At 44.3% G+C, this 15,452-nt stretch overlaps 2 protein-coding genes and 2 long non-coding RNA genes across 9 annotated transcripts; 1 reads left to right on the top strand and 3 right to left on the bottom strand.

Moving 5' to 3' along the window:
* Positions 1–1,589: 1,589 nt before the first annotated feature.
* LOC133166496 (uncharacterized) lies at positions 1,590–2,758 on the bottom strand. Its single transcript, XR_009717811.1, has 3 exons — positions 2,660–2,758; positions 2,210–2,394; positions 1,590–1,991 (listed from the first exon to the last, which is right to left on the bottom strand). It is a non-coding gene; the product is annotated as an uncharacterized LOC133166496 (long non-coding RNA).
* A 572-nt stretch (positions 2,759–3,330) lies between these two features.
* safb (scaffold attachment factor B) lies at positions 3,331–9,644 on the bottom strand. Of its 3 annotated transcripts, none has more exons than XM_061297538.1 (21): positions 9,352–9,644; positions 8,996–9,086; positions 8,571–8,635; positions 8,288–8,500; positions 8,151–8,207; positions 7,968–8,001; positions 6,882–7,290; positions 6,554–6,597; positions 6,381–6,481; positions 6,126–6,275; positions 5,972–6,051; positions 5,838–5,875; positions 5,672–5,748; positions 5,461–5,603; positions 5,278–5,380; positions 4,967–5,163; positions 4,727–4,889; positions 4,554–4,618; positions 4,140–4,198; positions 3,943–3,991; positions 3,331–3,864 (listed from the first exon to the last, which is right to left on the bottom strand). In XM_061297538.1, exons 1-21 carry the CDS (start codon positions 9,502–9,504, stop codon positions 3,756–3,758), a joined length of 2,400 nt encoding a protein of 799 aa, XP_061153522.1. In that variant the 5' UTR covers positions 9,505–9,644; the 3' UTR covers positions 3,331–3,755. The 3 variants fall into 3 exon arrangements, 2 of the variants coding, with proteins under 2 accessions (XP_061153522.1, XP_061153523.1); XM_061297539.1 differs by having other exon boundaries at positions 8,288–8,473; XR_009717895.1 differs by lacking the exons at positions 3,331–3,864; positions 3,943–3,991 and having other exon boundaries at positions 4,971–5,163.
* A 54-nt stretch (positions 9,645–9,698) lies between these two features.
* Positions 9,699–15,383, bottom strand: malt2 (MALT paracaspase 2). Of its 4 annotated transcripts, none has more exons than XM_061297586.1 (18): positions 15,200–15,383; positions 14,839–15,004; positions 14,019–14,185; positions 13,778–13,908; positions 13,546–13,705; positions 13,273–13,460; positions 13,091–13,187; positions 12,957–13,007; positions 12,380–12,466; positions 11,999–12,202; positions 11,734–11,911; positions 11,597–11,671; positions 11,403–11,530; positions 11,034–11,186; positions 10,904–10,958; positions 10,734–10,836; positions 10,364–10,501; positions 9,699–10,283 (listed from the first exon to the last, which is right to left on the bottom strand). In XM_061297586.1, the coding sequence occupies exons 2-18, from the start codon at positions 14,967–14,969 to the stop codon at positions 9,996–9,998; spliced, it is 2,334 nt and encodes a 777-aa protein (XP_061153570.1). In that variant the 5' UTR covers positions 14,970–15,004; positions 15,200–15,383; the 3' UTR covers positions 9,699–9,995. The 4 variants fall into 4 exon arrangements, with proteins under 4 accessions (XP_061153570.1, XP_061153569.1, XP_061153571.1 ...); XM_061297585.1 differs by having other exon boundaries at positions 14,839–14,978; XM_061297587.1 differs by having other exon boundaries at positions 11,746–11,911; positions 14,839–14,978.
* Positions 12,196–14,320, top strand: LOC133167066 (uncharacterized). Its single transcript, XR_009717900.1, has 2 exons — positions 12,196–12,524; positions 12,598–14,320. It is a non-coding gene; the product is annotated as an uncharacterized LOC133167066 (long non-coding RNA).
* Positions 15,384–15,452: the final 69 nt, after the last annotated feature.

Below are 15,452 nucleotides of genomic sequence, written 5' to 3'. Positions count from 1 at the left end.
CCCTAAAAATAGTATATAAATATTGTCCCTAAGCTTTTTCATCATACATGCAGCTCTATATTTACATACGAGTATGTGACGTGTAGCTGTGTGTTGGGAATTCCATTTGCGGACATTTAAAGCAGTAAGCCAAACCCGATGATTAGAGAGAAGAACTACACCCAATCCCTCAGTCTTCACCTCGACATCCACCGCCTGACGGCAGAAATCAAGTTGACGACGAGCGGCGACACCACAGAAGAAGAAATGTTAAAAACAGAAAGCGATGACAATAGTCTACAAATAACGTTGTGTCCCTTATTGTCATACAATATTTGTATCACTTTCCGTAGGCCTAAAAAGTTGGATTTTATATTCAATATTTTTTTTCAAAAACTAGACTAATGTTGAAATACTTCCCATTGTCACGCTTCTTCATTCAAATTTACGGTGTTAAATCCGTGAGTCCAAATGAGCGATTTTGTTTAATGTTCTGTTCCAAGTGAAGAGTTACATGAATCTAAAATCTTTGTCAACCCTCCTCCAGATTTTTAGCGAGCCAACGCGCATATTTCACATTACAAAATTATCTGTCTGACACCAGACAAAAAATGTAACAAATGGAGTGTGTTGGTCAATATGTACCCAAGATGACCCACGAAAGTCATCTGGAATCATCTTCAACTCAAATGAATGATATAAAACAGAGTGTCGAAGAAAAAAAAAAAAAAGGCTATAAAGAAGTCAATCAGAATACAAAAATGAAATCCTGCGGCGGGTGCTGCTGTTTTGTTTTAGTGATGGCATTTGACATGATACAATGTTATCCAACTTAAACGTACATATAATGGGGAAGTCGCGATGACTTGTCAGGGCAGCATATAGGAAGAATGAAAACACTGTACGGGGATTCAGTTTCCCAGCAGTAAATATTCCGTGGGAGTGACATAGTTGGGGGGCCCCTTGTGTAATTCAGCACATGTGTATACAGTATGGACTCACATCCACTTTTAAGCATTTCCTGCAGATTCTCAAAATTGTCATGTCAGCATTTTTTAAACACAAAAACTGTCTATGTGCTTATTTCTGAATAACATATTAGCGCGAACATACATGTGGCGTTCAAGGTCGCGTTCTTGACATCTTTGGTGAACTCGCACAATCCTGTTTGGAGTTTTTTCTTTTTTTTTTTGGGTGTTCTGGATTTCATTGCCACCAGATTTCAGACACAACAAGAGAGAGAAGACCTTGCAGGAATAATTTCCTGCACTGCCAGGCCTTGAAGCCAGCTGGAGAGGGTAATGTCAAATAAAAAAAGGCCACTGTAAGAGGCTTTTTTGTCTTTGACATCTTACACGTTCTAATTAGGGATGACACGGTGTTTACTGTAGCCGTAATGGGCCAGTTGGATGCGAAGAACGAACATCTATTTTATTCTTCTCTTTAAGGTTGACACAAGTATCTCGGAGCGCTCTTAACTTGGCACTTTAATGCTTTTTATTGCAGTGGAAATTTACAGCTATGCTTCCACAATGTACACAGGAAACTGGTGCAACTAAAATAGAGTAGTACCATTCGCTGATGTGTTGTGATAGGCGTCCGTCCGTCCGTCCTTCCATCCATCCATCCATCCATCCATCCATCCATCCATCCATCCATCCATCCATCCATCCATCCATCCATCCATCCATCCATCCATCCATCCATCCATCCATCCATCCATCCATCCATCCATCCATCCATCCATCCATCCATCCTTCCTGTGTTTAGTAGACTTGAGCCTCGCAGATAAAATCCCCACAAGGATTTCAGTTTAAGATGTGCATGCAAGTGTTTCATGCTTAGTTGTAGTGTGTGTGCACGTATGTGTTCTGACCTTTGCTCTTTTTTGCATCACACCGGCTGCTGACACTTAGAAGACACTTTGCATCAATTCTGTCATCAGTGGAATTGTGAAGCTGGCAGTTGCGACATCACATCATCGTCCCTTGGTGACCGACAAGTTTTCTTAGCTACAAGCCAACGCACATTGATTTGAGTTTTTTTTCCTCTCACTTTGGTACACTCGAATCAGAATTGAAATTTGCTAAACATTCAGTGTATTTCTCAAAACAATTTGTGCAAAACAACATGGTTCTCCTGCAAAATCAATTTTCTCTCTCAAAATTCTTAGTTTAACTCTCAAAAGTAAATATTTGAACACGGCTGCCATCAAAACAACAAGACTCACATTTCTCATCTGCTGTTTGCACTGCGGCGGCACGCTGGCGCGCTGGTTAGAACATCTGCCTCACAGTTCAGAAGGTGCCGGTTTGATTCCACCTCCGGCCCTCCCTGTGTGGAGTTTGCATGTTCTCCCCATGCCTGCGTGGATTTTCTCAGAGCAGTCCGTGACCCCCGCGGTGGATGTTTGCACTGTGATTTGACAAACCATCTCATTATCATGCAGAAAGTAAAAATAAAAACGCTGCATTTAATTTAATTCCTTTTTCATATGACACTTGAGTGAAATAACCAGCCAACCCCAATTTAGAGTCTGTAACATGCATGTTTTTTTGTATTCAAGAATGATTAAGCAGACACGCTAACCACAATGACGTCATGCGATGGCATCACTTCACATACATTGACATTGAGCTTTGCTATGATCACAGGGGAAGTCAAGTAAATAAACACGTACCAAAGGCCAAGAGTTGAAGTCAAACATCTCACACAAGATGGAGAACCAGCATGAATTTTGCGTCCACTTTCCTCCAACTTGTCCTCTTTCTCGCCCTGGTTGACATGTTGAATGATTTCAACTTCCGGTTTGTGTGTGCCATTAAATAAATGCAGGTGGACAATTTGTCATGGTCTATTCACGGACACCAATGCAATATTAAAGTTATAATTATTTTAAATATTTGTATGAAAAGCCTTTTAGGCCCAGAATATTAACTATTACTTACGCTGTTCGTTACCTCGAAACGTCGTACGTCTGTAAACAGAGGAATGATCCACTGTACGTCGCTTGAAAGATGCGTGTTTGCGTTTGTGAGTGAAGGGCGCCGCTTAGCGAACAAGTAGGAAATAACTATCAAATATTGGCAAAAAGAATAATGAATGAAATCAGCCTTTAGCTTTGAACGACAAATATATAAAGTTTAGTAAACTTAATGTTTCATCTAACTTGAGAAAAACCTCTTCCACTTTCAAATTTACCAATGTGTACAGTGACTCAGTTGTAAAGTCGAACATCTTCTCAAAATTGGGGCCAGAATTTAAATCTGGTTTAACAGACAACTTGACTCAATGTCACTATCGTAATGAGGCAAAAAGGAAAATAAGCACACGAAAAAATATATCAGCAGCTTTCAGTTACAAACACTCTTCATTTATTACCAGTCACAAACAATCAAGAACGACTGTAAACATTTTTAGCTGGGATGCAAATGATAAAAAAAAACTTAGAAGAGTTCTTCCGATTAGTTTGCAATTTCATTGAGAAAATGTTCTCCGACAGGCCATTTAAAAAACAAAAATCCTTGCTTTGCAGCAACACAAAAGTGTGAGCTGATCATGAAATGCGGGTGAGGTCCATCAACCATGGCTCTATAAAACATTTCAATTTACAACAACAAGACACTCAAGTGAGCACTACGACACGGAACCGAGAGCGTTGCTGAAAGGAAAGAGATCCAGATAAAAAGAAAAAGTACAAAATAGTCAATTCCTTCCCTTGTGGACATTTTTGTTTGAACTAAATAAATCGCAGTATTGTTATGACGTTTGAAAATTCAGAAGCGTCGATTGAAGGCTCCGCCCTGCACGCCGCCTTGCATGGTTTGGTTTTGTCGGTTGAGCGCCCCCGACAGAGACTGGGACGAACTCATGTAGCCTCCGCGACTGATGGCACACATACACAAAAACTTATTAATAACTTGCGAGTAAACTCAAGTAAGACGACAAGTCAAAGCAACTTACCCTCCCATGCCGCCACGCATATGGCTCGGGCCAGGGATCCCATCCCGACCTGAATATGCATCGCGACATAAATGCACATGATTGAGTGAGGAGAAAACACATACAACATACACGCGTGATTTGGGTTGGTTTGGGGGAGGACTCACGAATATTAACCTTGAACACACGCAATTTGGCGTCAAAGCGTTTATTTGTACCTTGCCACGGCCGGTCGCCATCCATCTTCCGACCCGAGTCCCAGTCTCGGCCTCCATCCCTGCAACAAACCCCAATTTTAGAAAACTACGCTGAGACTTTGTTACCTCTACCAAGGGAGGTTGAACTAGATGGACAAAACAAACAGACCTCGTTCTTTTTACTGGAAGAATCAATGCTTTTGTTGATTTTAATGCACAATTTAAAATCAATGCCATGCTATGTCAATTGCTCGCAATGTGAAACTTTCCAATGGACCTACTGAAGATTTTCTGCTTAGATTTGAGTCCAATTATTAGTTGTTTCATTGCACCGCTAAACATTCTTGAGCATGCTTCTGTCAAATTTGACCAGGCTTTAATGTTTAGTCAGGTGTTGCTTGAAATGATGGCAGCTGGCGTGTAGCCTCCCCTCACCTGTTCATGCGTTTGTCGTAGCTTCCGCCGCCCCAGGAGTCGCGGCCGTGTCTGTCGTTGAAATGCTGCAAACGCAATAAGTTGACAATTAGGTGCCACGCAGACAAATTATGAAGGGGGAAACAAAAAATGGGTGTATATAAATTGTTTGGCTTTCTGGTTTCTTTTCTTACCGGACCATCTCTGTCACCGCCCATGCCACGGCTTCCGCCCCTCATGTCGTCCTGGTACCGCCCTCGATCCCTGTGATCAAAGTCTTGATAACGATCCTGCCGTCCAAAGTCCGAGCGGTATCGGTCGTCCATGTGCATGCGCTTGTCGGGCCAGTCGTCTTTCCTGAGGGCGACGATTTGGTCAGGTGTGGTGGACGTGTGAGCGGGAAAAGGCAGTCCCCGTAATCAAACGGCCTTAACCTGCCGTCCATGTCGTAAGGCCTCTTGACGGGGCGGCGATCCTGCTCGAAGCGGAGCTGTTCCTGCTGCCTGCGGATCTCCTCGCGCTCCCTCATGATGCGCTCCTGCTCCCGACGCCTCTCGAACTCGATTCGCATCCTTTCCCGCTCCAGGAACTGCCGTTCCATACGATCCGCATCCAGACGTTCCCTCTCCAACTGGGGGATGAGGCAAATGTGGAAAGGGTTTTTTTATTTCACCATAGCAGTAGAAATCCCACCAGAAACTTGACATTTGAATCTCACAAAGTCGCCCAACTATTGTGACCTGACCTCTAGCCAGTGTCTCTTCTTCATCATATGTTGCCGCTCCTCTTTCTCACGGAAGATGCGGATCCGCTCACGCTCCGAGCGGCCGTCCGGAGGACCGCGATCGCTGCAGAGAGATCGCAGATACATTGCTGTCGGCCGCCGAGTGGACTTGGCTTCTACGCTCCTCCCCGGGTGGCCCCTTACTTGTATTTGCGTCTTTCCACCTCTCGCATATCCCGCTCACGCTGCCTCTGCCTCTCTCGCTCGCGTTGCTCTTTGATCTGGTCAAACGACAGGATGTCCTTCCTCTCCTTACTGGACGACTTGCGGTCCTGACTTTTGGAGCTCTGACGGGGATGAGGAGGGCATTTAGGAGTAGAGTCCATTTTCCCTTCCTTTCATGACAGACACTTACTCGCTCTTTGCTTTTGGCTTTGACGCTGATGACCGGCTCGCCCTTGGACTTGTCCATGACGACGGTCCTCTCGTCCCCTGTTTAAACAAAGAGCCAAGACACATTACTATAATGTAGCACGATAAAACTGAGAGGCCGATGGGGAGATTTGGTGGCCTTCACTCACCTTTGCCATCCTTTCCTTCTCCCTCATCTTTTCCAGATCTGTAAGATATGAAACTTTAGTTAGCTATCAACTAGTTGAACCAACACTCATCAATGTTTTTATCATTGAGAGTCCAGAAAAGCAGTCAAGCCTACTTGGGCTCGGTGGACTCATCGCCCGACTTCTTGGCCTCATTTTTGTCGGCTGGCTTCTTGGCCGCTGGCTCATTTTTAGCCTGCAATATTTTAAGACAGGATTAAAAGGATTGAAAGGTGATCAGATTTCTCAATCGGAGAATTTCGCACTCACCCGCTCGACAGAGATCATCTTGCCGTGGAGTTCGGTTCGATGCAGGTGGCTGACGCAATTGGCAGCCTCTTCCGTGGAGGACATGGTGACGAAGCCGTAGCAGCGGGCTCCGGGACTCTTTGCGTTGGTCACCACTTTGGCGCCGACAACCTGAATGTCAAAGAAGCTGGATAAGGAGCGACACCCTAGCAGAGCATGACATACCAAGACATCATCGCACCAAATATTGATACTTCACCTACTGATTCTACTGACCTTGCCATGTTTGCTGAAAAGCGTCTTCAGGTCTGTCGCCCTGGTAGTGGAAGCAAGCCCGCTGACCCACAGGTTTCTGCTGCCTGTAGGACTCGCAGTAGCTAAAGTCAACCAAAAAAAAATGGAATAAGCATACGATCACCAGTGTGAGGAACCTATCATGATCAACTCACCCTTTTCATCCTTGGCCTCATCGCCGCCATCTTTGTCTTCGGAGCTAGAGACAAATCCAAACGACGGCAAGTGAGGACACTACTTGGACAAGCTTGTGCGTCTTGAGACAAAAAGTGCCGACGCTCAAGCCGTTGTGGGCGTTTAAAAGTGAGTAAACGGGGGAGGCCCACCCGACAACCCCGGCGTGTTACTCATTGGAAAATGATGTGTAAAAGTGCATTGAATTGCGTTACCGCCTTGAAAAGAGCATCCAATTCTTACTAGCGCAAAAGAGCCAATGCAAGAGAGCTAGCCATTTTGGTTTCGAGTAGACAGAAAGCAACAAACCTCTTGTTCTGATCTTCGCCCTCAACAGAGGACGACTCTTTCACTGGCGAGGCGGAATCCGCAGTCGCATTCTCTTCTGTCTTCTCATCCTCACCCCCCTTCTTAGAACCCAATTCTGAACCAACGGTTTCACCCCCATCGTTCTCTTTGCTGACACTAACGGCTTCCAAGGCATTTTTACTGTCCAATGTCTCTTCGGGGGGCTTCCCCGCTTCCCCGGCCTCGGTGGCGTCTGCCTCAAGAGCATCCTGGTCGTTTTCCTCGTCGGCTTTGGCTCCCGTGTCGGTCAACACATTGTCTTCCCCGCCGGCGGTGGCAGCCTGTTCTTCATCGGTGCTCGTCTCACGGCTCGGGTGGCGGTCTTCGATAAGCGGCTCAGATAAACAAGACCCGGCTACTTTGTCATGTTCTACAGGTTTAACAGGAATAGAATGGCACACAGTTTAATCACTTCTGAAACACAGCAATGGTTACGGAGGAGTGGCAAGGCCTGGATTAGGAACGTCATGACCTGAGGTCGACCCTACCGAGAGACTGGAAGGGGGCCCAAAAGGTAGTAAGATAACCAAGCATGTAGAAGGGCGGGGGGAGGAGGAGGGCGGACTAACTCTTTTGCCTCGCAGGTCGAGAATCGGCCAAGCTGAGTCCATGGTGGAAGAGAGGTGCAATCGTGGCTGTGCTTGTAACAGTCCTTTGGCTTGGCTTCAAAGTGTCCTCGGAGCAAAACTTCAAGTCCAAAAGATTCATATCCTTGATTCTACCAAAGATGCCCCGTGGCTTTGATGGATCTTCGAGCGGCCGGCTGGAGCACCGTAGGCAGCCTGCAACGGCTCACCCGGACTCGCGTTCAGTGCGATTGCTGTCAACGTGCGTCAACGCGGTAACACTCAAAATGGACCCAAAACGGTAACCAGGTAGGTTAACAACTGTTGTTTACCAAATTTCAACACAAAAGACAGCAATCCCTTTTGGCCTTCCAGTCTCCCTCTCTTTCTCCCGCTGTTTTGCGTAGAAATTCAAGGTTGTGTTGGCGTTTCAAGCTAAGCGCAATGAAAGACCCATTTCCTGACCATTTCTATCCATTACCTGTTTCTGCTAATAGCTCCTCAGCATTGGCAGTCTGAAACACAAACCGTGTGCTCAATTTTAAATTGTGTTTGTAAAATATGGGATTCGTTCAAGACGGATAGGTGGAAAATCAACAATAGTAGGAGCAGTCACTGCAATAAAGCAGCAAACACTGTAAGGGGGGGATGCCCAAAAACTTACCACGTAAAGTGAAGAGCTCAACATATCTTCTTCGTCCAACCCTCCAGAGTCTTCCAACTGACAAAAACATTTTCATAAATCAAGGGGCCCAAATCCAGATGATCAGAACACCTGCTTTACGTAGCCGTGTTCCCCACCTGTCTTGCTTCATCTTCAGAGTCGATGGTGACATCGTCGTCGTCGTCATCCAGGGCCGCATCTTCCCGGCCGCCAATTAAATTCCCCAGATCGTCCATGGATTCTGACAATCCGTTGTCATTGTCAGCCTCGTCCAGCACATTCATGTCAAGGATATCCATGTCATGGAAGCTCTCGTGTTCATACTGAGGAAAAGGGCTCCATAAATACACCTGCACAATTTCAAAAGGTCAAACAGCACTTTCTGATATTGACTAGTAGAAGAGGAAAAAACAAACATACATGACCATCACGGGATTCATCTTCTAAATTGTCATCGTGGTATTCATCAGTCCCCTGCATTACATCTGAGGACAAAAAATAAATGAGATTAAGAATCAGATAGATATGAGAGAATTCTGAAATAGGTATTTTGATAAATAATGCTTTTGAACAAGAACTAAGCAGGTTCATCCACACATTTTCATCCACACATTTTCATCCACGTCAAAGTGCAGCCATTTTGACATTTTATCGCCCCCTGCCGTCAATTGAAGTTTATGTTAAACTGCTCTCAGGCTGGCACTTAAACATCATAGTTCAACTGTTTTCTAGGTTTGGAGGCCATTTCCATCTCGTAAAACGTTTATGGGTGAGGTTGTAGTAACTTTTAATGCTCACGTCTGCTCCACACGCACACACATATAAAGTCATTCAGTATGCAGCACCTCTTGCAGCACGTCTCGGTGTAGCTTTCTTCGCCGCCGACTCCACAAAAAGAATAATTGCGTCCGGGTTTCCACCCTCCTCCTCGATAGCCTGCGTGAATGCATGTGGATTTAAAAAAATGAAAGAAAAACATTCACATCACAAAGGCTAAACTCGAGGGCCCTACTAAAGCAAACTAATAGCTTTAGCCTCGTTACCGCGATGGCGACCATTAGCTTGTTGGCTAGCATTTCGTCACGTCATGTTATTCAGAGCATTCGCGCAGGTTGAAATGATATCACGTTATGTAGTAGAAACATATTTGTAGGCTTCTCGCCAACATGGCACTTGTATTGATTAAAGATCAAAGTTAGACCTTTTTAAGGCGCTCCGACAGCGCGCTCTTGTTGCCGGTGACGTCAAGGTTTCGTTTCTTCAGCTCGGCCTTCAAATCAATAACTCGCAGATCCGACAGTTTGCGAACTTCAGCACCTTCCGGAACGTCATTCTCGGTCGATGGGTTAGCCATCGCTTTGAACCGTAGAATAACCCACTTTTTGCAGTTGTTAATGTAGCAAAACGCGTTGTTTCTGCACGGTGGCAGCGTGCAATTCGACCTCAAAATGGAGTCCCCCCCTGACAGTTTTTCCCCTGTATGTGTGTCGTGACGGCGCATGCGCGTTGAAAATCCAGTGCGGAAAACAAGGGAATACTATCGTCAAATTACTTATAATTAACACTTTTATTTACATCGTGTATTTGTATGACGATACCTGTTATTAATATATATTTAAAAATGTAAACCGTTTTATTAAGATAAAAGTTGCTCTTTATCTGCTTTACATGGATGTTTGTCATGCTAAAGGTCAAAGGTCATGACGTAACTTGAAGGTTGCCGAGTATATTGAAACCAAATCAGTGGTAACCTGGGACTTGTACATATAGAGCACAGATAACATTTTTATTTTTACAAATGTCACATTTTCTTCCTCTAATTTATAAGCGAGGATTTGCTAAGGCTTAGTTGGAATAATAATTTGGGTTGTCCCTACATTTATCAGGGTTAGCATTTGCGAATAGTGACCATGCGTTGGACGCTAATGGAGCAAAGTCCTCAGAGAAGGAGGAGACCTCAGAGATAGTGCACGAGTCCAGGCTGAGGGATGACGAGGCCGAGCTCGCTCGTGGTTGGTGGAGGTTCAGTTTGGAAACCAGCGGTTTGCCGACTGTAACCGCTTTCCTTTCCTCCACTTCTTCCTCCAGGTTGGCGTAAATGTAACGGAGGCAGACGGTGAACGTGAGCTCCTTCTGTAAAACGTAACAGGCCTTAATCGAATAAAAGCATCCCTAAGGCAATTTGAGTTGATCATAATGAAAAAAAGCCTGACCTTGAGTCTCTGCAGGCTGCAAATGCGAGTGTACAGTTCGGGCAGCTCGGATGAAGCGAGTTCTTCTTTGATTAATAAGAAACTGTCGGCTTTGACCAGAGTTTCCTGATTGCTCCTCTTTAAATCAATATCCACATCCTGCAATTAGAGGACAGATTTACCAATATGCAAATCGTCATCAAAATAACTACATCAACTGTGTTAAATCAAATAATAGACAAAATCACACAGCAGCACAGTGATCAAGTGTTAAGCATGTCTGCCTCATAGTCGGAGGTTCAGGGTTTGAATTGTGCTTAGAATTTCAGAAAAAAAATTCTTCCATCACTTTAAAAATAAAATCAGCACCTTTGTGTGTGTGTGATCGTACCTCAGGGAAGTCAATAAGTTGAGCCGAGCACGAAGCAATCTCTTTGGGCTTGTCCAGTATACGTGTGTAGACGACCATGATGTTGGAGAATTCAGCAGCAAATCTACACAGCATATTATGTCATTATTATTTTAAAAAGAAGAACTGACATCATTTATTTTCATACAAACCCAAGTTGGACCTTCACACCACAATCAAAATGGATAAAAAGGCTCTTTGGTAGAACTGTAAAAACAAAATGAAACATTCAAATCAAGTTTTCTGTGGTAAGATTATATTGAGTGGTTTGACCTTAAGTACCATGAGCAACAGCCCACTGTAAGTTGCGAGCCGAGTTGGCCGTAGAGCAGTTCGACAACATCTGAATCGGGTCTGTGAGGGAACGCCGCTCGGAGAGATTACTGCGGAGCTCCAGAGCCTGCCTCCCTCGCGTGATTTCAAATCGACCCATGTCTGGTTAGAGAGAGAGGGTGGGTTATTTATGGAAGCCAGAAGCGCTACAATTGATACAAATTAAGGAACCACAAAGGTAACCCATTTATGGTCTGGGATAAAAGTCACATATCAGTAATGTCAACAAATCGCCACTAGATGTCAGTACAGTTCCATTTTATCTGTCAGGCGTCTTCAAATGGTTTGTAGTTTTTACTTCAAAAAAAAAAAAAGAACCTTCTGCCACCCTGTCCAGCATGACCGTGACCTTCTCATCCTGGCAAATCCGCCGCTTGAGGAAACTTATGAAGATGCCATTGGATACATCTTCTTTCCTCACTTCGTAAGCCTCCGCATCGACACACCTGAATTCAACAACGTAGCCATGAATTGTTCTTCACATGAATACACACTATTGTGCTTCAACTTACGTGGCATATCCAAACACGACATTTGCCGTCACCTTCAACAGACCAGGTTGGACTACGACTTCATCGTTGGGATTTCTGAAAGAATGAAAAGAATTCAAGCACAAAGGGGGACGGTCACATAAGATGTCATGTGAAACCTTTTCCGGCACATGTCCAGCAGGAACACGTTGAGTCCTGTCTCCTTCTCCTGCATCCTGGTTAGTATGTTCTGAACGCAAATGCAGTGCTCGGATGTGAATGATGGTGGCGCGTCGATGGGCACCATGAAACTGTTGCCGTAGTTTTCATAACCATGACCGGCAAAGTAGAGCAAGCCTGTGCAAGGAGGACAAATATGCGGCATTTCTTTTTCCAGGAAACGTTGTTTTGACTTTTTGAGCTAGAACAAATTTGGAAGCTCACCGTAAACTCCTTTTCCGAGGAGTAGCAGGAACTCGGTGACGGCGCTGTGCATCTCCTGGCAATTGAGGTCCAGCAGAGAGACCACTTTGAAGTCCATTTGCCTGAGGAGGTTGCTCAACTCGTGGACATCCGCCATGGGGGCGCAGAGCTGAGAGCGGTGGCGGTAGTTCAGATTGCCGATGAGGAGAGCCACCTTGTCTGTGGCTGGGGAGAGAAAGAGTCAAGTCATAAGTGTATAAAGATAAACTTCCTTTCAGTTGACTGAATGTCAAGTGGTTTCAACTGAAGCTGCTAAAAAAAAAAAATCCTCATTCACTGCCATTGACGGCCATTTGAACTGGTCTGGCAGTGAATGAGTTAAAAAGAGAAAATTCTCATTACCAAAAAACTGGTTGGATGATGGCGGCGGATTTGTCGTCCGCGAACGCACTTCTTCACAGACGATTGGACCGTCGACTTCCTCGGATTCTATCAACGTAAAAAAGAGGGGGGAAATGAAATAAATAAGCATGTTGTCTGGGTTAAGGTTGGTGCATTTTATGACTTTGTTCTTGTTTATCTAAAAGCACCATTTATTCAAATATCCAATTTTTCTACAGCACACATCCTCATCAAGTTGGAGCCTTTTCCAGTTGAGGTGCGGTCCACACTGGTTACCAACCAATCACAGGACCCGTACCATTCATGTTCACACCTATGGATCATTCAGAGACTTTAACTAATGAACTTCCATGTTTATGGAATGTGGATGGACATGAGTGCCGAACTTCAAAACCAAGCCTCAGAACTATGAGGCAAGGCACATTTTCTAACCACTTAACCTTGCTTGTCCAGTGCTTTGTGTTTTTCTAGTGTTCACACACACTGAAAAACAAGAACTAATAAGTAACAAAGTGGTGACCACATCTCTATTGTGTAGTTCCACTTTACATGACTAGGTATTTTTTTTAAAGAATACCTAAGCCACGGTCAACTGCTACACAGGAGGGATCGGTGATGGAAGTTGGCCCTGGATATGAAAGGAAAACGTGACATTATATGCAGATAAAAGTCATGCAGTATGTATTAAAGAAATAATAGATTATGTCTCACCTATGGTGACAGTAGCAGGGTCGCTCCACATTTCGTGAAACAAATTGAACACTTTGCATCTGTACTGTCCTCTGTGTGCTGTGGTCACGCACGGGATCTGGAAAGTCAGAAACGGAACTTGTAGCTGATCACCTTTGGAAATGTTACCCTGTTTTGCAAAATATAAGATGAGGGTGACTTACTTTGAGTAAACGTATCTTGTTTTGTGGCATCGGAGTTGAGTTGTGGTACCACTGGTACTGGGCAGGGGGGTTGGCCACGGCACTGCACTTCAGGAGCAGCGTGTCACCTTCAGATGCCATTTGGGACTGAGGCTGGGAGATGATACGCACGGCAGTGGATGAGCCTGAAAACATACGGCTGCTGCAGCCTGAATTGACAACATTTGAAAAGGTTCATGGAGCTTTGTAAAGTGGCTAGTGTGAAAATCATAATGTTCACTTGGAGGGTCATACCTGGACTCAAGCTAGGTTTGGAACGGAGCAAGCGCACCCGAGCCCACTGGGAGAAGACGCAGGTGTCTCCATAGTTGACCCTACAGATGTAGCTACCCTTGTGCTCGGGGCCCAAAGGACACACAACGAGCTCGGGTGTGCGTCCGCTGGCTTCCCAAATCTGATACAGAGACAATTATAGAATAATTTAATCTGATCTCCATATCCGGTCATTGCTAATAGCAACGCTCACCTCTTCTTTGCCTTTAAACCATTGGTAAACTAATCCAGGAGGCCCACAGGCTCGGCAAGTCAACACAACTCTGCTGCCCAATGTGGCCTGCTGGGAGTTAGGATGGACCGTGATCTGGATGTTCTCTGTTGCTGTTTTACATAAAGAGCAAACACTCATTTGAGTCAATGCTCTTTAATAATAATAATAACTATGATCAAGTCATGTCTTTGGGTGGACATTTAGCCCGGTAGAAGCCTACCTGTAGTGGTGAGCAGCTGCACGGCCTCCTGGTGGTCAATCTTCTTCAGACACTGGAGCAGAAAGAGCAGAGAGCAGGATCGGTCGACCAGAAGAGCTAAGAAGCTGCGCCCTGGGCTTCCTGTTGCACTTAGAACTTGGAGCGAGCAGTTGGTCACATCCCTTTCACTGCACAGGGGGAATTTAGTGTTAGATATACTGTAAACTCCCAGAAGGTTCATGATGAATTCAACTACACACGTTTGCGTCTTTTGATTCGCTGTCCTACAATTTTCCCAATAAAAATGAATTTGAATAAGTGAACTAGGCAACAGAAGAAGTGGTTAGTACGGTGTCTCAGTTCTGAAGTTCTGAGTTCAAATCTTGTCTCCTGTCTTTCTGAAAAATATAACCTGTAATTGTAGTGTATATGTTTACCAGAAAAAAACCCAAGATGGAGTGTGTAAATCCCAAGGGAAAAAACAAGTAAAAGACAAAAAAAAAAATCACAAAAATATTACAAAAAGGTGAATATGCAAATCTTGAATATGCAAGACTTCAATTAGGTTTCGAAAAAAAAAAAATCATTGAAATACACCAGTTTCAACTTTCACTTTCTGTAGTACCAGTAATGCCCAGTAGGTATCTCATTACTTTTGTTCAAAAAGTTTAATTTTACCGTCAGCAGCTATATCAAACCATCTAGTCAGAATACGACCAACAATACAATTCCTCAACAATCTATATTTTATGTTTCATGTAAGACTTTTTCCTATTTACCACAAAATCTTACGTAATTCAGTACGTTCAACACGACTGTCGATGGTGCGTTCAAGGCCCACCTGTAACGGAGTTTTGGGTCTTCAGACACAACTTGGCTCAGTTGCCTCCATCCGCAAGTGGAGTTGTCCAACATCTTGGCCAATTTGTCGAGCACATCTTTGGACAATTGTGCGAGACTGTTACACTCCATTATTCCCGTCTTTTGTGAAAAAGATAAAAAAGTCACTGAAAACAGAAACGCGTATGCAGTACACTAGCAGTGAAAGTAGTGGTACACTAGCAGTGGGATTTCCCCTTTAGAAAAATACAAGGAACCAAAAATAAACTACAACTTAATTACAACTCGAAACGAAGTTTAACACACTCAAAATTTAGACTTCCGCCATCACGTCGACGTGACAAATCTGGTTTAAAATTTACCGACTCGACGCTGGATTTCAAAGTAGCGGCGAGAGTGTCGTTATACAAGAATTTGTGTCACTCGTTTGAACACCCCGAGGTTCATAAAATGTGTAAAGTTTCTCCTCAGATGATCATCTCGCTTCCTCATTTTGCTCCATTCACCGTACACGGGGGCTCGTTCGTGCGTGTTGCCATGGCGACCGCAGTGAGACTAAATGGACGGAAATTAAGGGTTTATTACACGTAAGTGTTATTATTTACTGAATAAATA

The sequence above is a fragment of the Syngnathus typhle genome, linkage group LG14, assembly GCF_033458585.1.
Source record: "Syngnathus typhle isolate RoL2023-S1 ecotype Sweden linkage group LG14, RoL_Styp_1.0, whole genome shotgun sequence".
NCBI classification, from domain to species: Eukaryota; Metazoa; Chordata; class Actinopteri; order Syngnathiformes; family Syngnathidae; genus Syngnathus; species Syngnathus typhle.
Note: the sequence above shows the minus strand (reverse complement) of the source record. Positions and strands in the feature narration are given on the sequence as shown.